General features: G+C 39.7%; 1 protein-coding gene across 1 annotated transcript in view; it reads left to right on the forward strand.

Annotated features, from left to right (window-relative positions):
• Positions 1–26,266, forward strand: part of XRCC5 (X-ray repair cross complementing 5) — a 95,768-nt gene that overhangs the window by 17,138 nt on the left and 52,364 nt on the right. Inside the window, exons 8-14 of the mRNA XM_023220586.3 lie at positions 1,359–1,497; positions 4,712–4,824; positions 6,450–6,512; positions 11,157–11,294; positions 12,165–12,255; positions 15,221–15,354; positions 22,106–22,299. Coding sequence (XP_023076354.1) covers positions 1,359–1,497; positions 4,712–4,824; positions 6,450–6,512; positions 11,157–11,294; positions 12,165–12,255; positions 15,221–15,354; positions 22,106–22,299 — 872 coding nt within the window. The remainder of the gene's footprint in view (positions 1–1,358; positions 1,498–4,711; positions 4,825–6,449; positions 6,513–11,156; positions 11,295–12,164; positions 12,256–15,220; positions 15,355–22,105; positions 22,300–26,266) is intronic.

The following is a 26,266-nucleotide window of genomic DNA, read 5'->3' on the forward strand; positions in this document are numbered from 1 at the left end:
TTATAATATATGTACATTTATTTACAATAGCACACTTTAAAAAATGAATTGCTTTTGGTGATTATTTGATGAAATTCTAGTTTGAGTAGGAATCTGATTGGTGCCTTCATATGAGCCTCCTTGCCTTTTCACTTTAAGTGTTCAAAATACATAGGAACATTTTAGACATAAAATAAATATACAAAAACATGTTTTTATGTATTCAGTTTTTTTCTTTGTATATTGAAGAGTTTAATTCCAAAATACATGATATATCCTTGAGAACCTTGGGGTAGTTCTTTATTTATTTCAGCTTCCATCAAAGCTTAGAATAGTGTCCCTAGGAATGTGAATACAGTCTCCCCCCTTTCTTATTTTGGCCTCCTTTTCAAATTTCTTTGTTGATTTCTGACACAGATATATTGCTTCTTTTTTTTCTATTGAAAACTATGATAAAATGTGTAGTCCTCTTTTTATTAGACGGTCTGCCTGGGTGCAGTGGCTCATGCCTGTAATCCCAGCACTTTCAGAGGCTGAGGTGGGCAGGTCACTTTAGACCAGGAGTTTGAAACCAGCCTGGTCAACATGGCAAAATCCTGTCTCTACTAAAAATACAGAAATAGTCAGGCGTGGTGATGTGTATCTGTAGTCCCAGCTACTTGGGTTTCTGAGGCATGAGTATCGCTTAATCCCGGGAGGCGGAGGTTGCAGTGAGCCAAGATCACACCAGCCTGCACTCCAACCTGAGCGATAGAGCAAGACTCTGTCTCAACAAATAAAAGTTAAATAAATAGGCCGGGCACGGTGGCTCATACCTGTAAACTCAGCACTTTGGGAGGCCGAGGTGGGCGGATCACAAGGTCAGGAGGTCGAGACCATCCTGGCTAACACGGTGAAACCCCGTCTCTACTAAAAATACAAAAAATTACCCAGGCATGGTGGTGGGCACCTGTAGTCCCAGCTACTCCAGTGGCTGAGGCAGGAGAATGGCGTGAACCCGGGAGGCGGAGCTTGCAGTGAGCTGAGATTGTGCCACTGCACTCCAGCCTGGGCGACAGAGCGAGACTCCATCTCAAAAAATAATAATAATAAAATAAATAAATAAAAATATTAGACAGTGTGAGGTTTTGTATAGAAAGTGTGAATGTAAATATTTGTGGATTACCTTTGGGAGAAAATGAAATGTGGAGAAAGTTATCCAGTATATTTTGTTATGAAATAAACTAAAAATTTCATAATAGGCATGAGCAAACAAAATAATGTAGCTAGAGTAATTGTTCTGGATTTTTGTCTGTGCCAGAGGGTGTATTAGGTTTTTCATCTTCTATCAATCAGAATCCCAACTTCCCTTGCTTTCCCTTTGTGTTTTGGAATGTAAGATTCTACAGGAGAGAGTTAAAAAGACTTGGACAGTTGTGGATGCAAAAACCCTGAAAAAAGAAGATATTCAAAAAGAAACAGTTTATTGCTTAAATGATGATGATGAAACTGAAGTTTTAAAAGAGGATATTATTCAAGGTATGTCAGTAAGAAAGAGTTTTCACTGTTGCCTAAAAGACATTTTCTTTAACGTGATACGATGCCGGCTGGGGTTTGTATTATTATTTGTTTAAAGTTGTGTCTTTGAGTTATAGAGATACAACAGTTTGAAAGGATAATGAGACCCTAGGTCCTTTAGCTCATTTGTTGGGTCTTAGGCAGGTTGGTTCTCAGGAGTACGCTTGGGTGTTCCATCTCTGAGTTTTAAATGTCCTAAGTGATAGTACTCAATACTTGGCTTTATTTTAAAGTTTGAAACTCACTAGCTAGGAAAATGTTTAATATGGCTGAACTAAGGTTTTTTTATTTTATTTTTGACTTTCATGGTGATTATTCTTCTAAGTGCCAACTTCAGGTTTTATATCCTACCAGATATGCTTCCTTAATTTAGGGGCCAAAAATTATTTGCATTTATTATATTGCTTCACATTAAATAGGATTTTTTTAAAAGTTGTACTCCTTTATCATACCCATTTGGATTGAATAGTGTGTCTAGATGGCATCTTTATCCAGAGGACTTAGAAACTAGCTGAGGATATCTGTATGTTCAAGACCTAAAATTATTAAGATACCAAATGATAGTTCAGATAGAAACCAGAGTCCTTAAATAAATGTTTTGCCAGGCTATTCACTACCTAGTATAGTTTTGATTTGCAAGTCTTGAAAAGAATTCTTTTCCTCTGTGACACTGTATTTCATCTTACCGTGTATGTTTGTGTGTGTTGGAGGGAGGGGGTTATTTAAAAGTGGTAGTGATTATGATTCCTTCCTTTCTCCTGATGGATTATGTATAGAATGTAATTAATACCCTACAATTTCTACTAATTATTGAGTTCAGTTCTGTAGCGTAGAACATGAATTTTGGAATCAAATCTGGGTTAGAATCATGGTTCCATCATTGGTTAATCATTTGATCCTAGTATAATGACTGGCTCATAGTAGGAAGAATAGCATGATTAAAGGCACAAGACCAGGAAAGTAGGGGGACTTCTCAGAGATACTATGTAGTCCAGTTGGGTTGGTGTATTGAGCATGTACAGGTTAGTACTTGCGGGTAGCATCTGATGGACAGCCTGCATTTTCTCTTTTAATCATCAACGACCATCTTATAAAGCAGGCATTCTTTGTTATTTCCATTTTATAGATAAGGGAACTGAGGCTGAAATACACTCATTCACATATTCAAAGCCACACAGCTCTCAACTAGCATGACTTGGATCTAGGCCTGTACTGCTTCAGAGTCTGTGTCTGCATACTATTCTGATTTTGGACTGAGTAATGAAGGGCTTTGGATAATAGGCTAAGAGTTTATGCATAACCTTGAAAACAACGTGGAGCCACTTACTAGTTTTGAGAAACCATTGGGGCTATGTTTTAGGAAGATTAATATGACAACTGGTTGTAGGGTGGATTGGAAGGAGAAGGATCTAGCGATGAGGATGAATGCCAGTTCTTCTGGTTGTTAGCAAAGAAGGCATCCCTGGTTATCTTAAAGGAAATTTATTGCTGGGGCAATGGAGAGGGAAGAGTTAAAAACTGCTTGGGTTCAAAGAGCGTAGAAGTGAATCTTTTCTCCTGTACCTTTTTGCGGTTACCAGCTTACTTCCTTTGCCTATCCTCCAATTTCCAGCCCCTAATCAGCTAGCGGTTTTTTTTTGTGTGTGTGTGTGTTTTTTTTTTTTCTTGAGCTAAGGTACCAGTATACACATGTGTGCAAAGGAATATAGTTAAATGTTGTAGTCTGTTGTAAGTATACAGTGTACAAAAGTTGTAGTTATATGCCCTTTAAGTAAATGAACAAGAAAATATAAAACAGTTTTAGTTAGAACGTTCGTTACAAGTTACACAATTCACACGATTCAAGTAAGAAGATGACTGATGACAGAGATAAGTTAAGACAAACATTTGGTTTAGGTACCAGTGTTAATCATGTGCCATACATTTCCCTGTTAATTTTTGTTGGAATTTTTGGTTTTGTCACTAGCTTTTTAAAAAAGACATAAATGGAAATAAAAATGTGTTTCTTTTTTGAGATGGAGTCTTGCTCTGTCACCCAAGCTGGAGTGCAGTGGTGCGATCTCAGCTCACTGCAACCTCCACCTCCGGGGTTCAGGCAATTCCCCTGCTTCAGCCTCCTGAGTAGCTGGGACTACAGGCGTGTGCCACCATGTCTGGCTAATTTTTTTTGGATTTTTAGTAGAGACGGAGTTTCACTGTGTTAGCCAGGATGGTCTCGCTCCTGACCTTGTGATCCACCTGCCTTGGCCTCCTAAAGTGCTAGGATTACAGGTGTGAGCCACCGTGCCCGGCCTAAAAATGTGTTTCTTTTTAATAAAATAGATGTCATCAACAGACTAACACTAGATCACAGAATCTGTCCCTGGATATGAAAGTTTTATTGTGTCTTGGAGTAAAGATGCATGTGCTTTTCCTTTGCATTTATCCAAGGCCAGAATCCTTGGATTTTGATGCTCCTTCTTCCCACAAAACATATACTGTGTATTGAAAGGGCGTGATTTTCCATAGAATACAGGCTACAGAACAAAGTTGAACTTTTTTTTTCTTTTTTCTAAGAAGCCAAAAGCCTATATTTATGTAAATATCCTATGCAATTAAAAAGAAAAAAATACAATTAAATCTCAGAAATAAAAGAAATTTAAATATAGAAAAATATACAACTTATCAATTACATGTATCCAAACAGAAGAGTTTTAGCTTCTGTCAGGCATTGCATATCTCTAGCATGCGTTTTTGAGACCATTTTGTGCTGAAAATTTCCTGTTGGCATTTTTCTCTGTAGGTCTCTAGGTTTCTGAATAATGCGTTCTTATGTTTACAAGTCATGCTGTACTTCAGTCAACCACGGTTTATCTTGGGAGGATAACTAGTACGTTATGTTTGCCAGATGTTTTCTTTTAGGCTGGGTAATCATTAAGGTAACTAGACTGCGAAATATGCTACTTTAAAAAATGTAATTAGATTTTAATCATCTCTATATTGTATATGTGGTTTGTGTATCTGTTGCTGCTTTTTCACCGTTCATCACAAGGGGCAGTAATCTGATTCCAGGGAATAGAAGATGGAGGCTTGGTCTGGCATGTGCGTGTATTGTTAATGTATGCATAGAGCTAATTTCAGCTTGTAGAAAAGGAGGCCCCATATGCTTAACAGATGCTCTTCCCTTTTTCTCCAGGGTTCCGCTATGGAAGTGATATAGTTCCTTTCTCTAAAGTGGATGAGGAACAAATGAAATATAAATCAGAGGGGAAGTGCTTCTCTGTTTTGGGATTTTGTAAATCTTCTCAGGTACAGTTGTGAACAAAATGAATGAGCTTTTTCCTAGGTGTTACTTGAAATGGTGTGCTTTTGATTGGTCATTTTGTTTGTAAGGTATATTTATTTCACTTATTTTTTTTTTTTTTTGAGATGGAGTTTCGCTCTTGTTGCCCAGGCTGGAGTGCAATGGCATGATCTCAGCTCACCACAACCTCCGGCTCCCACGTTTAAGCGATTCTCCTGCTTTAGCCTCCCAAGTAGCTGGGATTACAGGCGTGTGCCACCACGCCTGGCTAATTTTGTATTTTTAATAGAGATGGGTTTCTTCATGTTGATCAGGCTAGTCTTGAACTCCTGACCTCAGGTGATCCAACTCAACCTCCCAAAGTAGCTGGGATTATAGGCGTGAGCCACTGTGCCCGGCCTTATTTCACTTTTAATCTTTCTGAAATGTAGTCTGGGGTTTAATGTTGCTGTGGTATGTATTTTATACATTAGGAAATTGAGGTTCAGAGCCATTAAGTAAATCTATATGAGCATAGTAAACTAAAAATATAGGATGGTTTTTGAATGGGGAATGGAAGTGGAGATGAAGGGTATTTGAATTATATGGGCCTAACCCTCATCCCTTTGAGACTCAGTCTTCTTGAGCTGGTATTATGGTGAAAGTGCTCATAATGTCTCAACTCTAGAGGTGAGAGGGCATAAAAGATACGTGAGAAACATTGCCCAATACAGCACATGGCATGTTCCTACAAATCAACCCCAGGCTCCAGATTTCATAGATGAGACAAAGTTCATCCTGGTAGATAAGTGCAGGTGGTTATGATTTTCAGAACTCTTTCAATACTCGTTTTCTAATCTGATATTAGTAGAGCTGTCTTGACCCCTCTTGATACTGTGCTAGATAAGTTAATTTAATTTAAGCGGGTGGGGGGAGAGACATGCAGTACTCATTTTCGATTTAATTTCTCTTTCAGCCCTTCCCCTCTAATTCTTCATTCAGGCCTCTGCTGTTCATCAGTGCCTCATTGCTACTCTTAGGAGGAAATGCAAACCACTTAGCTTTGTTCTTAGGAGACTTCATCATCTGATCTTTGCTAATCTCTCTAATCTAATTTTTCACCTTTCCCCTCACACAGTGGCCCTGTACTACTCCAAGAGCTATTCTCCAAGTGTACCATGCTTTTACAGCACTCCAGACTTCGATTCTTACTGTTTTCTCTGGAACGCTTGTGCCCAGACTTAGTTCCTTTTTGTCCTTTTAAATCTCGACTTACGTGTCACTATTTGCAGAAACCTTCCCTAATCCCTCATGACCAGGCTTATTGCCCTCCTTATGTGCTCTTATAGCACCATGTAACCTGGACTGTAATACTGCACTGCAGTTAATTTCATATTTATCTATCGAAGCGCCTCAAGGGCAAGATTATATTCTGTTCACTGTTGTGTTTATAGTACTCAATGTTGGATGTATGCTAGATGCTCAGATATTTGTTGTGTTGAATTGAATTAAAATTCAGGTAATAAGATGTTTTTAGTATCAATGTTTTTCAGTAAGAGGATTTTGAATGGAATTTCTTAGCAATGTGTGGCGTTATGGTTATACATGTTACTTATTTTGGATCAAAACCAATTCTTTTCCTCTCTTGTAGGTTCAGAGAAGATTCTTCATGGGAAATCAAGTTCTAAAGGTCTTTGCAGCAAGAGATGATGAGGTGAGTTGGCAGCAGGTCTTTGAGGTAGTGCTACAGAATTGAATTGTAAGTCTGTGAAAGCAAGTTGTTTGGGGCTTTTATAGTTTAAAATGACATGAATTCTTGCAATAGGAGTGGGAAAATCCAGTAATCTTTAACTGAAAATGGAGATATGGTAAATGAATTTGTGTTAGCATGGGCACAAGACCCAAGGACATGGAGACCAAGGAAGTATTAAAAACATTTTGAACAAGTGCATTTAGGTATGGGAATTTCACAGTCAATTGTTAAGGAGGGTTGGGGTCAGGTTGACATTTTGTGTTGTCATAAGCATCCTGGATGTGCACTTCAGTGACTCACTAGACTGCTTTCGTCATTGAGGAAATGTGTCTTTTCTCTATTCCTCTCTCAGCGCTCTTTTCCTGCCTCCCCAAGATACTTTGTTTTTAGGCTGGTTTTGCTCTCGCTAACAGCCCATGACCGCTGCATTCTGCACTCACATCTGTCCTTTCTGTAAATATTTTCTATTTGATCTCCAAGTCAGAACTAACTTTGTTGGAGATGTTGATTTTAACTGGAAGTTTGCAGTCTACTATCTGTTTAAGGCAGCTTAAGCAGGTTTCCAAGATCCTGAAGTATTTGCATTTGCAATTAATAAACTGGATGTAGAAGAATATTTTTTGTTGAGGTGGGGGTAGGGTGGTGGTATAACTAGCTTAGTTCTCTTTTTCTCCTCACCTCTAGAAGGTAGCTGATTGCTGATGTAGTGAATGAGTATGCCATTATTATCTAGGAACAGTTAAGGGAAGAAAATGTTTGGCTTCTACCCTGTTCTGAATGAATTATTAGAGCAGAATATTAACATACATAAATCTTCAAGTTTGAGAATCCTAGTTCATGGATTTCTCTTGAGTCAAATCCTGTTGGGAATCATGGAAGTCTGGTATATACTGTCAAACCACAACTTACTTAAGTTTTATTTTGTTTTGTTTTTTTAAGAGACACGGTCTCACTATGTTTCCCAGGCTGGCCTGGAACCCCTGGGCTCAAGCGATTCTCCTGCCTCTGTTTCCCAGATAGCTGGGACTGTAGGTGTGCGCCACCATTCCTGGCTTCTGCTGAAGTTTTAACTTCCACTTACTGTTTCATTACACAAAGAACATCTGATCACTTCATGAGACTTGCTGGGTATGCAGTGAGGAATCACAAAGCTGTGTTGACACACACATGTTGGGTAATTATGTAGACTTGCTAGCTAAGGGCAGCCTTGTGGATTGCATAATTTGAATCTGGCCTTATACAAACACTAATTTCTGTATATCATAGGATCACTTTGAGGTAACTCAAGAAAAAAAAATTTGTCTTCTAATGGCAAAGGGATACTGTCTAGTGTCAGTTTTTGATGTAGTAAAAAAATGAGAATATCTGATTGGAGCTTATCAGATAAGCAAGGGAGTAAGGAAACAATGTCATATGAGGACTTCCAGTTAAAAAAAAAATTGCCTGGAGGAGACTTGTGTAGGTAGGCAAGTGTAGGAGGGATGACAGACATAATAGCACTCTTCGTGCATTTGGAGAATTATCCTGTAGAATAGAAATTAAACTCTGCTTCATATCAGAGGGGTGAACTGGAAACAGCAGGTAATGGTTTTTGTTCAAGATGAAGAATTATTTTGTCAACAAGAATTACTATCCTCACTGGATTGTTTTCTTGTAAGATGGTCAGATCCCCATTTCTGTAAGTTTACAGGAAAAGTCTTTATCACTCAGATACACATGTGGGTTGCTAAACTAGATCAATACTGTTGTTTTTTAGCTCAAATATTCTGATTCTTTGGATAATTCCCTCTTACAGTTTTCTCTGGTCATTAGCATATAATTTTTTGTGTTGAGAATCTATACTTTTATGTGCTGATTTGCACTGTGTGTAGAAAACAAGGGGGGAAAAGAAAGGAAGGAAATGGAGCTTTAGTTGAGTTACACACAGGTGTAGTACTGTCTTACCATGTAGCAGTCATTCACAGCCCCATCCTTCCTTTTTTTTTTTTTTCTGATACGGAGTTTGGCTCTTTGTAGCCCAGGCTGGAGTACAGTGGGGTGATCTCGGCTCACTGCAACCTCTGCCTCCTGAGTTCAAGTGATTCTCCTGTCTCAGCCTCCCAAGTAGCTGGGATTACAGACGCCCGCCACCACGCCCGGCTACTTTTTATATTTATAATAGAGACGGGGTTTCACCATGTTGGCCAAGCTGGTCTTGAACTCCTGACCTCAGGCGATCCGCCCCCCTCGGCCTCCCAAAAAGTTGGGATTACAGGCATGAGCCACCATGCCTGGCCCCTTCCTTCTTTTAAACATCCTAATTGGTGTTATCAAAGACATATAAATAAAAAAACTTCAAACAAATTGAAAGTAATCTCTTCCTCAGATTCTCATTGTGTTTATCTAGCCCTTTCTTATGGGACTTAACTATTAGAACATACATGTTCCATATTTGCTACATACCTACATAGCTCATTTCTGCTAGTAAAGAATGTATTACTTAAGTGAGGTCAGGGACTCATCTTTGTTTTTTCACAGGGCTCAAGACAGTGCCTGGCAAAGAACAGGCACTGAGTAAAATAGCCTTTGAACTGAACTGAAAAAGTAATGATTCTGTTATGAAATCTGTACAGGATTCTAATGGCCAGGTCTTGGGGGTCATAGGTTTTTTGTTCGTTTGTTTTGTTTTTACAACAGCATGGCTGAGAGGTCATAGGTTTTTAACTTTGATAAGGTTAACCATGATAGTGAGAAAAGTACATAGTGTTTGGGGAGTTCTACAGAGAGAGAGAGAGAACTGACTAAGGTAAATCTGGAATGGAGAAGGTATCAATTTACTAAGCCTTGAGAAAAGGTTAGAAGCTGGAGAGCCAGAGATTAGTAAGGGGGCATTCTAACTAGAAGGAAATGATATGAGCAAAGGCCAAGTATGAGACCTGCCCCCAATCAGTGATAGCTTGGTAAGGCCAGAATAGAGGAACCACTGGAAGGGAGTGACGTGATGAACTCTGTGAACAGAGGAGGCTGTGAGGGAAGAGATAGATTTGAGAGACAGTGTAGATGTAGAATTGGTAGAGTTTCGTGAACACTTAAAAGGTGAGGGATGAGGCCCAGCAATTTGAGAGGCCGAGGCAGGTGAATCACTTGAGGTCAGGAGTTCGAGATCAACGTGGGCAACATGGCAAAACGTCATCTCTACTAAAAATACAAAGAGTTAGCTGGGCATGGTGGTGCATGCCTGTAATTCCAGCTACTCAGGAGGCTGAGGCACAAAAATTGCTTGAACGTGGGACATAGAAGCTGCAGTGAGCCGAGATAGTGCCACTGCAATCCAGCCTGGGGGACAGAGTGAGACTGTCTCAAAAAAAAAAAAAGTGAAAGATGAGAAGGGTGTGGTGGCATTATCAAAGACTGGGGTTTCCAGTTTGGTTGATTGGGCAATGACGTTAATGGAAATCGGGAATCCAGGAGGAGATTGAGGGGGAAAGATAGTAAGTTTAGGTTTTGTCTTGTCGTGGTGAATGTGAACCGTTCATACTGAACAATTTGAGATAACTGAGGATGCCGTGTGAAATATCCACCAGCTAGTAGGCAATCTAAGTCTAGATCTTAGGAGAATTTTAAAAATGAATATACAGGCCTGGCACGGTGGCTCATGCCTGTAATCCCAGCACTTTGGGAGGCCAAGGCGGGCAGATCTCCTGAGGTCAGGAGTTCGAGACCAGCCTGACCAAAATGGAGAAACCCCGTCTCTACAGAAAAAAAAAATTAGCCAGGTGTGGTGGTGGATACCTGTAATCCCAGCTACTTGGGAGGCTGAGGCAGGAAAATCGCTTGAACCTGGGAGGCGGAGGTTGCGGTGAGCCAAGGTCGCACCATTGCACTCCAGCCTGGGCAGCAAGCGCGAAACTTTGTCTCAAAAAAAAAAAAGGAATGTACAGATTTTTGATTCATCAACTTGTGGGACTGGATGAAATAATCCCCAAGTAGAGTTTTAGAGTGAGAGGAGGAGAGAAAGGCCTAAAGTAGAATTTACAAATTGGGGAAAAGAGAACAATCAGGAGAATGCTGTTTCTGAAGCCAAGGAAGGAGAAAGTATAGAGACAGCGGAATGGTGAGATGCTACTGTCAAACAAAAAAATCAGGAACCAAGGAGTTGGCAATTAGGAGGTGATGGGTGACTTCAGAGGATAATTTTAGTAAGGAAGTGGGGGCAGTAGCTGGACTAGACTGAAGAATAGTTATGCACTAAGCAGTGGAAACAGCGTGCCTATTATTTTATGAAATTTAGAGGTAAAGACAGGAAAGATACTGATAGCAATTTATGGAGTGGGAGGGACAAAAGATTTTGTTTAGGAGGGCTGAGACGAGTTTATTTTTAGGGTAAAGATAAATTTAGAGAAGGAAGGTTGGAGCAGTAAGATAGGATTTAGTTAATGAGGTTAGTCCCAGAAGAGCTGCAGTAAATGTAATCGAAAGCAAATGTGTGCAGTTCGTCCTTAAAGTAAGGGGGCACCTAAAAAATATAAAATGGAAGGAAAGCGTTAACAGTCGTAAAGTATTTAGTTCTGTTGTGAAAACTCTCACATGTTGAATATGTGTTAATACATCCATGTTTCTTACCAGGCAGCAGCAGTTGCACTTTCCTCCCTGATTCATGCTTTGGATGATTTAGACATGGTGGCCATAGTTCGATATGCTTATGACAAAAGAGCTAATCCTCAAGTTGGTGTGGCTTTTCCTCATATCAAGCATAACTATGAGGTAAAACCCAAAGTCTTAATGTTTTTTTTTTCTTCAGTTCCTTTAGTCTAAGCAGTGTTTCTCAGCTGCTAATGTTCATGGTAATTACTTGGGGGTCTTGTTAAAATGCAGATCCTGATTCTGTAGTTCTGGGGCAGGGCACCGATTCTCCGTTTCTCTCGAAAAGTGCTGATACTGGTTTGTGAACCACACTTTCAGTTGGAGGAAAAAGTATACATTATAAAGATAATATAAGAATCTTTTAATTATAAAGTATTATAAGAGTCTCTTTACTAAGTATTATGAAAATCTTTTTAGATTAAAATAATCTAATCCATAAAGGTTCACCATGGCCTTTTCTTGGTTCTCATCCTTCTTGACTTATTGGAACCAAATAGAAAGAGAAATTACCTCCATTTTTACAAATGAGAACTATGAATACAGGTTGAGGATGTGATTTTGTTGTGATCCTTGTGATACAGTTTATTTAGGGCTCTCTTGTGTAAAATACAGTTCTAAATTCCTGACTGTTTTCTCTGTCTCAGAGAATTTACTGTGGCAGAACTGGAAAGAGAAGGCACATGTCTTGACATCCAGGTCAATCTTCTGCACCCCAGTCTTCTCATTTGTTGTATTGGTCATGCAATTTATAGCAATCCTTTAGTAGTCTTTCTTTTATGCATTTCTCTTATGTTTAATATTCTTCATACTGTTTGCAATTGTGAACAGCCAATAGCAGAAGTCAAAACACTTCAATTTTCATGTGCCAGAATTGGGCTGTCTGATGTTTGAAATATTTCTGTTATGCTACTTTCACAGAATTTGGGATCAGTTTTATATTTTTTCATTACTTTGATCATTTCTGCATTGACCCCCTTTCTTTCTCATTAGTGTTTAGTATATGTGCAGCTGCCTTTCATGGAAGACTTGCGGCAATACATGTTTTCATCCTTGAAAAACAGTAAGAAATATGCTCCCACTGGTGAGTTTGTTTTCATTTAGATCACTCATTTACTCTACACACACTGTTCTTGGGAAATCACCTGTCTGCTAGTTATTGGTTGGGGCCAGGTATTTACAGGGTTCAGTTAGTTGGATTTCCAATCATACATTTACACACAGTAATGATGAAGGTGGTTTACTTGGTGTTTTTCCAATAGTAGGGATAGGTTTGCCCTAAACTCATCCAACACTGTCCAGTTTTTGCCTTGGAGCATGTATCTAGGGGAAAACTTGATGGTAATGGATGTCCATCTCTAGTTGTGAGCAGAGTTTGCCCCTGCTGAAGTGAATCTAAGTAGTATCAAACCTGTGATTTCAGTGTTCTATGTAAAGTCTGATGTAGCTTTGAAATGAAAAGTGACAGTGCTGAAGATTAACTTTTCTCTTTGCCCCGTTTTTGTAGTTTGCACCAACAGTCCACGTCTCATTTTTTCTTATTTCTGGCTTTTAGGAGTTACTTCAGACTTGGTATGAAAGGCCCTTATTGAGCATCTGGCTGCAAATGTCAGGGTCCTATACAGAATGATTCTTACAGCCACAGGTCCAGTCTTTCAGAGAGTCTATCATTTAAAACAGTTGTAATAAAATATAATAGGGGGCAGAAGTAGAAAACATACCAAAAAGAACAACAAATGATGCGTAGATGTTTTAGTTTACAAGTTTAAATATACTATCTCTGTCAGTGCAGGATTAGGGAATTGTGAGGTGGGTCTCGGAACTCAATTCTTGTTATTTTGGCTAGACCCTTTGGAAGTAGTGTGCTGTCAACAGGCCAAGAATCAGTTGCTTCCCTAGGGCCTGTATCTTTACCTTCCTTCTACAAATGAGTCTGTCTGCATCACGGTGGAGGCAGGCATGGACCTGATTGTATGGAAGTTGCCACTGTGTTACAGTATTACCCTGTCTCTACTTCTTGATAATTCCAAAACTTAAAATGAGTAGAATATTTAATTTAATTACTTACTTATTTGATACAGGGTCTCACTCTGTCACCTGGATGGAGGGCACTGGCATGATCCTAGCTGAAACTCCCTGTGCATTAGTTTGTTTTCACTCTGCTGATAAAGACATACTGGGAAGAAAAAGAGGCTGGGGAGGCCTCAGAATCTTGGCGGAAAGCAAAAGGCGAAAGGCACTTCTTACATGGTGGTGGCAAAAGAAAATGAGGAAGAAGCAAAAGTAGAAACCCCTGATAAACCCATCAGATCTGAAGTGAATAAATCTAGAGACTTATTCACTATCATCAGAATAGCATGAGAAAGATCAGCCCCTCTGATTTGTTTACCTCCCCCAGGTCTCTCCCACAACATGCGGGAATTCTGGGAGATACAATTCAAGTTGGGATTTGGGTGGGGGCACAGCCAGTTCTGGCTCCAGCAATCCTCCCTCCTCGGCCTCTCAAATAATTGGGACTACAGGTATGCACCACCGTGGCTGGCTAATTTTTAAAATTGTTTGTAGAGATGGAATCTCACTATGTTGTCAAAACTGGTCTTAAACTCTTGGGCTCAAACAGTCCTCACATGTCAGCCTCCCAAAGTGTTGGAATTATGGGCATGAGCCATCACTTCCAGCCCAGAATATTTTTAAAAACCCACTTTGTTAATAGTTTATTTCATCGACATAAATCACTCAGGATCTAAAACATTAAATATCTTCTGTTATCTATTTTCTGTGAGTTAGCATTTGTTTACATTTTCTCCATTGGAAAAATGGACCATTAAAGTTATTTCGTGTATTTCCCAGTAGATGTCTATGTAGGGATGCAATGCCAGGATGATCTGGCCTCCTACTACCTTGTAGTAGTAGGTGAAAAATCACTGAATGTTCACATACACACGCTCTGCCTCCTACCTGTTGCTGGTAGGGCCTTGAATTAGCAGGTTCAAGATGGTGTTGGCTGTGCCATTGCCTAAAACCTCCCCTGAAAAGTCCATAAACAGGTAGAAAAGAAATATCTCATGATAAATATCTGTATGCTCTTTTATTTTGTTGTAGCTGTACAAAAGGGATATTTGAAAAGGTGAAGCATAGAAGTATAATGTACTTTTTAGAAACTGCTTACTCTCTTCCACCGTTTGCCTGGTGACTGGATGTTCCAAAAATAGTGCCTCAGGTTCAACAGCTGAACTGCTGTATTAATCAGCAAAATGAAAGTTACACACAGTAGTTTAGGCAGAAGTATCTTTGGGAGCATTGCCTTTCATCCATATTGCTTTGGGCTGTGCCATTTTTATTGACTGAGTAGATTTTTATTGAGGAGCACTTATTTTCCATTAGTATTAGGAGAGACCTAAGGAAAGAGGATGTCATATTTCTGCTTTCATGGAGCTTGAGAGTTTGAATGGAGTAGGATAAGACATGTACACAGGTGTGATTAGTTTCATGGAGGCATTGAGAGAGGAGAGAGCTTATTCTGCCTTGGTAGATTGTGAAGGAATCAGCTCACCCTGATCCAGTGGTATCTTCCTGTTAAGGTACTGTACTCTGATAAAAGTTATATTAAAGTCCTTAAACTGCTTATGCTTCATTACCAGAGAGATTTTTTCTTTTTAATGTTTTTCTTCTTTAACTAATTACTAGTTTTTAAAATATTAGCTCAATGAATACTAAATATTTTGTTCCAATCTCCATATAGGGATTGGTTTTTATATGGCTGTATTCCTCTGAAACAAACTCTCTTGCTTTTGATCTGATACTCTGTTGTCAAAGGCTCACTGAATGGTAGAACTGGAACCTAATCAATCAATCACTCTAAATCGATCTTTTCATGGATAAGAAAACCAAGACTTGAGTTAAATGCGTGCATAGCTAGAGAATACTTTGTCAGGGCCAGGACTGTATAACCTACCGATATTGCTGTGGATAGCTCTACATAGAAAGCATTTGTTTTCATGGAGAATAATGAAAATAATACTTTTTCTTTCTGCTTCTCTATCTTTAAGAGGCACAGTTGAATGCTGTTGATGCTTTGATTGACTCCATGAGCTTGGCAAAGAAAGATGAGAAGACAGACACCCTTGAAGACTTGTTTCCAACCACCAAAATCCCAAATCCTCGATTTCAGAGATTATTTCAGGTGAGAGAGGAAGAATGAACAAGTCTTATTTCTTTTAAATGAAAGAGAGCTCAGTGCAAAGTTACAGTCATTGGCCAGTCCTAAGTAAATGTCTTTATTCTCTAAAGGCCCCATTTGCTCTATTTAATGGAAGAATAACATCTTCCTCTCTTACTTCAAAAGGTAAAAGTATTCTGAGCTCTTAAAAAGAAAAATAAAGTTAAAATGTTTACTTTCTTTTCTTTTTTCTGGAAAAAGGTTACTTAAACAAAAAAATACAGGAAGGCGGGTTGCCCATGCTGGAATGCAGTGTTGTGATCATAGCTCACTGTAGCCTCAAACTCCTGTGCTCAAGCACTCTTCCCACCTCAGTCTCCTGAACAGCTGGGATTGCAGGCACATGCCACCATGCCTTGCTAATTTTAAAAAATTTTTGTAAAGACAAGTTCTTGGCCGTTGTGCGGTGGTTCACTCCTGTAATCCCAGCACTTTGGGAAGCTGAGGCAGGCGCGTCACTTGAGGTCAGGAATTCAAGACCAGCCTGGCTAACATGGTGAAATCCTTTCTCTACCAAAAAATGCAAAAATTAGCTGGGCATGGTAGCACACGCCTGTAATCCCAGCTACTCAGGAGGTTGAGGTGGGAGAATTGCTTGAACCTGGGAGGCGGAGGTTGGCGTGAGCCGAGATCACGCCCCTGTACTCCAGCCTGGGCGACAGAGTGAGACCCTGTCTTTAAAAAAAAAAGAAAAAAAAAAGGTTCCTAGGGTGGTCTTTAACTCCTGGGCTCAAGCATTCCTCCCACCTCAGCCTTCTGAGTAGATGGGACTACAGGTGTGTACCGTTGCCCCCGCCAGATGCCTCTTTTATATTTTTTCAGGGTTTTCTCCTGTATTGTATGTAAATAACACTTTCTTCATTTTCTGTATCAAAATAGTAGGAGAGCTTGTGTGAACTCTATAATAACATTGTTAGAGAAGAAGTGTTCTAGTGCCACATTTCTCAAAAATTTCATAATTAAAGGGAGCATAGGGGTCAGATAAAGAGGTTATACTGTGAAATTAGTAAAGAATAATTAAAATACAGAAAATATAAAAAATGTACTTCTGAATCTTAGGCCAAAGGAATTGGAAGGCAGAGATTGGATTAAGGTAAATTGGGGAAGCTGACAAGAGAGCTGACTTATGCTGAGGAAGGTGAGGGCTAGACCATGGTTGAAGGAGAAAGGAATATTCCCGTCCTGGATTCAGTTGATGACAGCAGGACATAGGCTTCTCTGAGCCTCACAAAACTGAAAAAAAGATTATAAGCAGCTTTTTTAGGCAAGCTGTTGCTCACAGAGGAGTAGAGGGCCCTCTTCTGCAGCTTGGGAGTAACAGGGCGTGTGCTGGAGAGACCACAGATTCTCCCTTTTGACTCACTTCATGAAACATCTGTAACTAACTTAAGTTCGTATTGGGGCTTGCGATTTGAGGGATCCTCTACTTGAAAGAAACTGCCTGTATTTTTGATGCTTTTAATTCTTTTAAGTAGTGAAAAAAATCTTTTGTTCTAAAATTAGAAATGTGAGGCTTAACATGTGAAGACTTGACTCTGAATACTCATGCCCCTCAATTTATGATGGGGATACATGCCTGTAAACCCATCTAAATTGAGAATATAAGTTGAAAATGCATTTACTACACCTAACCTACCGATTGTTATAGCTTAGCCTCACCTACTTTAAATGTGCTCAGAACTCTTACATTAGCCTACAGTTGGGCACAATCATCTTGCAGCCTAATGCACTGTAAAGGTTGTCTACCCTTGGGAGCTGCAGCTTGATATCACTGCCCAGCATTGCGAGTGTCCTACTGAGTTCTACTGAATGAGTATCGCTTTCACACTATTGTAAAGTAGAAAAATTGTAAGTTGAACCATCATAAACCAGGGACCATCTGTACTGCGGCATGCTAAGTGTAATGAAGTATAAATTACAGATATAAAAATCCTTTGGTGTTTTTTGGCAAGTATACTTGAAGACCTAAAGCCTTGTGCCATTTGTAGGAAAGGTAGGAGCAGACCAGTTCAAAGCTTACCAAAATGGTTCACTATGGAGAAAAAGAGAAACTTCTATTAATACTATTTTGCACACTTATCTAGGGTAGGTTGTATTTATCTTTAATAAATGTTTCTTGGAATAACAGACAGATACAAGCCATAAATGTGGGCATTTTTATATTCCAAAGTGGCTGCAAGCACAAGTTTGATTTTTATTAGTTTGTTTTGTGGGGGAGAGCTTTTAATATGGCTTATCTGTATAAAAAGTATCTTTACTAGGACATATAAACTTAAAAAAACTTACTTATTGAGTACTAACAGTGGACCACATGCTAAAGATACTATAAGCTTACTTTTTTTTTTTTGAGACGGAGTCTCGCTCTGTCACCCAGTCTGGAGTGCAGTGGCTTGATCTTGGCTCACTGCAAGCTCTGCCTTCTGGGTTCACACCATTCTCCTGCCTCAGCCTCCGAGTAGCTGGGATTACAGGCGCCCACCACCATGCCCGGCTAATTTTTTTGGTTGTTTTTAGTAGAGACTGGTTTTCACCATGTTAGCCGGGATGGTCTTGATCTCCTGACCTTGTGATCCGTCCACCTCGGCCTCCCAAACTGTTGGGATTACAGGCGTGAGCCACCGCACCCAGCCAGGCTTACTTCTTTTATGGACCCCTCTAGAAGAATGAGAAAAGTATAGAGATAAAAAACCAGTAGTTAAAACAGTGGTTGGAAAACACCATGAGAATAAGAAGGAAAAGATTTTTGCAAGTGGGTGACTTAAGGAAGGCTTTGCTGAGGAATGAGCATTCAGACAGAGTTCTAAAAGAACAAAGGGGATGCATGTTGTAAGGAGAGCATGCCATGCAAAATAAATGATGTGGAAAAGCTTGAAAATAGGAAGAGCTAGGATGTGGATCCCTTTGGCTGCAGTATAAGTTCTGTATGGGAAAATAATGGAAAAGGTGACAGAGAAGGTAAGTTGTAGGTAGGTTGTGAGTACCTTATATGCCACATTCAGTCATTTGGATTTTACAGCAGTGGGTAATTATTAAAGAATTTTCAGTGGCCCACTTGAAGGCTTAAGAGTTAAAGCAGTGATGGAGAGAGTGGAGACGACAATCGATTCTTAAGGCATTTAGAAGGTATAGCTAGAACTTGAGTGATTGATGGAAAATAAAGAGGAATTGAAGATAACAGGATCCTAGCTTGGGTGACTGAAAAGATGATGTCACCATTCAATATGATAAGGAATACAGAATGAGCAGGTAGAAAAGATAATTCATTTGTTTTCACAAGAGTTAAATTTGAGAAAATCTATTGGATATCCTGGTATAGTCACTCAGTGGGAAGTTAGAAACGGTTGCAGAGCCCAGAAGACAAGTCAGGTCTAAACACACAGATTTGAGAGTCCTCCTCATTGAGGCAGAAAGACAAGTGAGTCAGATCATCTGAGAGAACACATTGGGTGAGAAGAGAGAGAACTAAGTAGAGAACCCCAACATATGAGTGAACAATTAGACATGTAAAAAAGGGCTGTTACAAAACAAAACCAAATGCTCCTACCTCCATCCCCCAACAAAAATCAGCAAGGTACAAAATTAGGAGAAATGCATCTTGGAAGGCACAGAAAGAGAAGAGTTGGAGAGGAAAGAATGCCAAGTCAGATGCACAGTGGCGAGTAGAGGTGAGCTTAGCAAAGGGTCTTTAGGAATTCATAGTCCAGTTTGAGGACTTTGGGGACACAGAATCAGTTGAGTAGTGATGTGCAAGCCAGGTTACAATGCCTAGATGAGAAAGACTTCCTGATGAAGGGAGAGAAAGAGAGGACACAGTAATCTGTAGGAGGTTGTAGGACCCAAGAAGGCTACTTTTTTCTTTTTGAATGAAATACCTACAGCTAAGGGTAAATGAGCTTGGAGAAGGTGAGAGAGATTAATAATCAATTTGTTATCAAGAGATTAATTCTAATTTTGGAAAGAAATGCTAAAGATATATAACGGTTAAAACCACCTTTTAAATAATTGATGCAGTGTTGCTAAAATCAGTATATTAGTAACTTCTGAGCTACTGTGGTCTGTAGGTTTTTCCTCTAATCTTTTTCAAATTGTAAAAATCACATCGAGTAACAGTTGTTTAAAAGAGAAATAAATAGGTCAAGAACTGTGATCTCAGCTTCCCAGCCACTCAGAAATGTCACTTTCTCATAATCTCTTTTTTAAAATGCATTGGGAATTTTTACCTGAATGAATTTTGTAAGTATCCCGCTTAGCTTAATTTGCCTAAAATGTGACCTTTCAGAAAATACAAGAGGGAGGTTGGTACTTAAGAACATCTCTTGTAGATCCTTTATTATTGATTTACGGATGATGACTCTGAAAAGATTGCCTGGAGTTTATGCTGAAAATCTGGAATGTTTTTCAGTAGGAAGGCTGGGTAGGATACTTGTCCATTGGTTGTTCTAGCCCTTTTCCAAGACATGTCAATTGGATATCACAGACAGAATCTTTAGAAGTTTATGAGAGGCAGTCCGCTATGTTGGGTGTTTGATTACTGCTTTACATCTTTAGGACATTCTAAGCTGTTGAGATATTTTAATGAACCAAGGGAGAACAGTATGAATAAAGGATTATGCATAATAAGAAGGTGGAGGGGGTAGATTCACAGAGTTTGGGATCGTTTGGATTTGCTTAAACAATTTTGGGATTATCTTGCTTTACATTGAATAGGCCTGATGTTATTGATGCTCGAGGGAAAGTCAAGTAATTAGGAAAGAAAGCAAGCATCAAACTCAGAGGAATGAATATGTACTATGGAGAAGGAAGAGCTATGGTTGGTGGTTGAAATGGGGAGAGAGCAGGGAGAAGCGCATGGAATTTCTGGAGGAAATTGGTACTTAATTCCTACCTCAGGGTTTTTGAAACTTACAGGACATTGACTCTTGGATGATACTCACTATTAAACCTAAGCATCTTTTATTTTTTTAGAATAGAAACTTTCAGCTTACATTTTCCTCAGTGTAGGAAAGGAGTCCATGGGATAGTATAAATCATATACTTTGTGATAGGAGTAGTATTTTGAAATTACAGGAGCTCTTCAGCTCCCTGGTGGTCTGTTTGTTTTTCTTAGAATTACAAATTTATAAGTTGTTTAAAAGTGGGAATAGTTATACTTTAATTTTGGAATTAATCTTTATCGAAGGAAGGAAAACATCAATCAATGGATAGTTTCATTTCTTTCTTTGTTTTTTAATGACATCTAATGTTACTGCTTACTTTTCTACACTCCTTTTAGAGCATTACCTTTGCTGGGCAGGCCAAGGCCTGGCATACTGCCAAGGCCTGGCCCAGTAGACTCGAGGCAGGATAGGTGGTTGAATGAGGTGGCATGCTGTGCAGAACTTCACTCATATGGGCAGTGGAGAACCTGCCCTGGCCTTGATCTTGGTGCCCCTCCCCCTTGGTGTTGCTTCTTGACACCACTGTCAACAACTAGAGCCCTGGAAAAGAGCACTTTATTCCTTCAGCCCTTATCTGCCAGGTGCTTATTATGTGCCAGGTAGTATTTTTGATGTTTAGAATTCATTCAGCAGTAAAGAAGAGAAGAGCCCTACTTGTAAGGAGGAGGGTTAGATAATAAACAAGTAAACTAGAAAATTGATAATTTTAGATAATGATAGAGGCTATAAAAATATAAAATAAGGAAAGTGACAGAAAATGACTAGGGTGGTAGGATGGGGTGGAGGGGCTACTTCATATAGAGTGTCAGGGAAGTCCTCTCTTTGGAGATAGTATCTCAGCAAAGACCAAAATGTTTTTTTTTTTTAAAAAAAGGGATGGGGGTGGGGCTAACTCCTTCGAGGTTTAGGGAAAGACAGAGGAAGCAGGGGTAGCGTTAGGTCCAGGCCCCAAAGGTAGGATGAGCTTAGTGTATGAGCGAAGCAGGAGGAGCCCAGCCTGTTGGGATTGTGAGTGAGGAGAACAAGTGGCTGGCGATGCAATCAAGGAGGCAAGCAGGGCTGTGTCACAGGACCGTAGGGTATAGTGAGCAGTTCATTCTCGTACCACCTCCAGTCAGACAGTGGAAGGAGAAGCCAGGAGACCAGTTAGAAGGTGACTGTGGTAGGCCAGGGATGAGGTGATGGGGCCCGGGCAAGAATGGTAGCAGTGGGGAAGGAGAAAGATGGATGGACTTGTGGAGAAAAGTGCAGACTCAGCACTCGGGCACAACTCAGTATTCTCATCTCTTTTGCAGGCTTCTCTCTGGGACTCACTGAGCATGGGCAGCTTCCCTGTAGTAACCTGTTTCATCCACCACATGGCATTCTCTGAGATGAAGTGAGAGAGAAAGCACAGCATGATTAAGAGAGATAAAAGGATTATAACAAGAAAGTTACAATCCCAGATTATCAGGTCTTGGAATTAGGTATTTTAGGGAATCTTACATATTCCCCAAGTAGTAAAAGCAACAGCTTTGATTTGTAAGGTGAGGCTCCTTTCCAGGAGGTCCAGAGCAGAACATACTGTTGCTAGGTTTGGACCCGTTTTTACAATTGGTTAGATATTGACCAATATCCTGCCAAGAAAGGTGGTTCTGGGTGAATCCTCTGTTGTTTTTTACATGTGGTATGAATCACTTAGCCCTCCCACACTAAAGATGGAGGATCCTTGATCAGAAAATATAAAGAAGCCATATATGTCTCCATCTATGTTTTAAAATCCTTACCTTTTCCAACAGTGTCTGCTGCACAGAGCTTTACATCCCCGGGAGCCTCTACCCCCAATTCAGCAGCATATTTGGAACATGCTGAATCCTCCCGCTGAGGTGACATCGAAAAGTCAGATTCCTCTCTCTAAAATAAAGACCCTTTTTCCTCTGATTGAAGCCAAGAAAAAGGATCAAGTAACTGCTCAGGACATTTTCCAAGACAAGTAAGTACTCGGTATAATTGCATTTAACATTGGGGTATGTAAGATTTGTGGTCATTTTGGAGTGGCTCTGGAGGTCTCACATAGGGGTCTATGGAATTAAAAAGGTGGGAAGAAGAAGCCTTTTGCTATTTGGCCCTTACATTGAAGTACTGATTTCTTACATCTGTCTGCTGTGATCATATTATATCCTTGCTGTTCACCTTGGATTTAGAGCTACCTTCTGGGCTGATGACTTTTTGATCAACATCAGATTCTTGGTGAATTATATATAATATATAATCAGATAAGTTTCTGAATATCTAAATCTAAAAATACTTTAGACTTTTTAAAGTAAAGTACTGAGAATGACTGTGTTGAAGATCATAGGTTTTTTTGGTTGGGAGGAGATTAGATGTTGGGGATATCAATGAGATTTTTTGGAGGAAAGGTGGGAATGAGAGTGAAAAACTATCAGTTCTGTAGCCATTCTATTAGTGTATCAGTGATATACTTGGTTGTGCTGCTATTGGGGAGGTATTTGTACTTTAAGGTTTGCAAAATGCTTTTCATATACCCTGAAATCAAGCTTACAACTGGCTATTAAGTTTTTTCCCTCTTCTGTTCACAATCTATGTCAGCTTCCATTCAAAACAAAACAAAAATAAAACGAGAAATTGTTGTTGCTTATCCAGAATTATTTGAGTATGTAAAATTGATTTTTACCGGGTTTAGGTCAACCAGTTATTGGTGACTTTTTTTTTCTCAAACCAGAATAATCTATACCTTTCTTTTGGCTGTATTTTGAGATCTGATTTTAAACCATGACTTTTTTTCCCTTTTTTGATTTTCTCTCCACAACTACCTTTATTGACAAAGCTTCTTATTTATAAATACTGCAGTGGAGAAGTTTTGATGAGTAATTTCCAGAAATCTTCACAGGTTTCTATAAATCATTGATTTAGAGAATTACTGTCTAAATTGAATAGAAAGCTTTGCACATTCTGTGACTTTCTAAAGATTAACATCCAAGCTTTGTGAGAATTGAAAAAAAAATCATACACTTGGTTTCTCCCTGCACACCGCCTGCCCCCTGTAAGACCATCTCTCAAGGAGATTGATTGTTTCTTGATAGATTTTTATGATGTGCATTCCTTACACATTCTGGAGAGGTTTTCGTTTCTGTTTAGTCTATCATCATTCTACACAAGAAGACTGTCCCTAAAAATTCACTTTCCCCCTGCTATCCTTATCTACCTTCTGGATTTGTATTTTAAAACAGTTCAATAAAAGTCTGCAGCCTTTTTTTTCTGTGACACCTTACTCTAGTCTTACTGCAATCACAGGGCTATTCTCTTTGTGTGTGTTAAAGCTCCAGTCCATGATCTTACTCTGGTGCTGTGGGAAAGAAGTGGGCCATTTTCTCCTCTTCCCTTTGATTAAAATGTAAATCAGCTGGTTAAAAAAGCACACCACACAGACCCAGAAGAATGCTGTTCTGTCATTTGATCCCTGCTGTGATCACACCTTTGGCTCTGGTCCCGCTAGGCACTCTTCTGGAAGCTTGGGTATGCTGAGCTTCTTGTTCTTTGCTCCCATAGTGGTTCGCAGCATAGCTAAGTTACTCTTGCAGGGGCCTGAGAAGTATCTTATTCACACACACTTGCTGACGCTCCTGTTCTCTTCTGAGAAAGCTTAGTTTTTAAGAATCGCAGAAATGATTCATTTAGCGAATATTGAATACCACCTGTATTCAATAAGAATGATTCAGTCCTTTCTACAAGGTTCTAAAACCCCTCAATTTTGATGATAAGCCTCCAGTCAGTTCTAGAGGTAATTTTTCCAAGGAAAGAAAAAATTGCCAACAGTTTGCAATGTCTTTGTATATATTCATCATCTCTGGATCCAGGGTACATATTTCCAGTGTACCTGGAGAGGGCCTAAGATCAGGAGTGGACAAATGTCTGTTCAGGATGTTTTAATCGTCTTAAGAGCTGAGAATCATTCCAGTTGTTTCACTCGATATGATTTTGGTGAAATAATTTTACCTTTATGAGATTTTCTTCACCTAAAGAAAAATCTCAAGAGAGATTATAACAATGAAATCACAGATATTAAAGCACTTTGAGCAACTGTCATCCTTCACTTAATGACAGGGATACATTCTGTGAACCCTGTCGTTAGGCGATTTCGTTGTGCGAATGTTACAGAGTGTACTTACACGAGCCCACATGGTGGAGTCTACTACATACCTAGGCTATGTGGTATGGCCTTTTGCCCCAAGGTACAAACCTGTGCAATGTGTTACTATGTTGAATACTGTAGGCATTTGTAACAAAGAGGTATTTGCATATATAAACATATCTAATAATAGATGCCTAGGGATACTGAGGTGGGCAGATGACCTGAGGTCGGGTGTTCGAGACAGTCTGGCCAACATTTTTAGTAGAGAATCCCCATCTCTACTAAAAATACAAAAATGAACGCATGCGCCTATAGTCCCAGCTACTTGGGAGGCTGAGGCAGGAGAATCTCTTGAACCTGGGAGGCAGAGGTTGCAGTGAGCTGAGATCACGCCACTGCACTCCAGCTTGGGCTCCAGAGTGAGACTCCGTCTTAATTTAAAAAGAGAAAAAAAAAGAAAAGGTAATGCCTTGTGCTGTGATGTCATGACAGCCCTGATGTCACAAGGCGATAGGACTTTTTCAGTTTCATTATAATCTTATGAGACCACCATGTATATGTGGCTCGTCAATGACCAAAACATCATTTTGTGGCCTATGAATGTATTTGGAGGGAAGCCAATAGTCAAAACCTAAAGCAATAATCATATCATTATCTATAAAAACATTGAATCTTTGAGAAGATCTGATGTTTGTCTTGGACTTGTTGAATACCTAGTGTTAGAAGTGATTTCTTCATTTCAAGAGGGTAAGAACACCATTTGACACTGTAGTCCCAAAATATACTAAATATTACCCTTATCATATAAAAGCATTGCTTCCCTTAATGTTGCTATACATCCTTGAAATGAAAATGTCATCTCTTGGACGGGGAACTTGCATGAGAATTCGGACATCTCAGGTCTAATCCTGCTTGTGCAGCTGATGTGTACGTGATCTTGATTTCTGTTTATCTCTATGCAGGTAGTCTGAAGCTTTCTGCTCTTTCCAGGTCCACGAAGACTCCTCACTTACTCTCAGCAGACATCCTCACTTGGTTAATGGTTAAGATTTCAGACTCCAGAGTCAGTCAATATGAGTCAGACCCCTTGCTCTTCAGTGTGGCCTTAGGCATAGGTTACTTATCCTCTCAAAGCCTTAGTTTCCTCATGGGTAGAATAGGGATAATAGGAGTATCTGTCTCATAGAGTTATCATGGGGGTTAATTGAGCAGTGTATGCTGTTCACTGTTGTATCCCTAGGACCCAGCGAAGTGCCTAGCAAATAGTAAGAACACAGTGTTTGGATTATTAATCGGTTAGGTTATAAATTATTAACCTATTAATTTTAGGATTTAAAAATCCTAGTCATGTGCCTGGCATGTTAGCAGTGACAATGACAGTAGAGGCCAATAGGTGGTGTATTAGTCTCTTCTCATGCTGCTATGAAGAAATACCCAAGACTGGGTAATTTCTAAAGGAAAGAGGTTTGATTGACTCACAGCACCACATAGCTGGGAAGGCCTCGGGAAACTTACAATCATGGCAGGAGAAGCAAAGGTGCATCTTACATGGCAGCAGGTGAGAACAAGTATGTATCAGCACAGGAGAAACTACCTTATGTAAAACCATCAGATCTCGTGCGAATTCACTCATTATCACAAGAATAGCATGAGGGAACTGCCCCCATAATCCAGTCACTTCCCACCAGGTCTCTCCCTCAACACTTGAGGATTACAATTCAAAATGAGATTTGGGGCTGGGCTCAGTGGCTCACGCCTGTAATCCCAGCACTTTGGGAGGCCGAGGCAGGTGGGTTGCTTGAGGTCA

Source organism: Piliocolobus tephrosceles, chromosome 11, assembly GCF_002776525.5.
Source record: "Piliocolobus tephrosceles isolate RC106 chromosome 11, ASM277652v3, whole genome shotgun sequence".
NCBI classification, from domain to species: Eukaryota; Metazoa; Chordata; class Mammalia; order Primates; family Cercopithecidae; genus Piliocolobus; species Piliocolobus tephrosceles.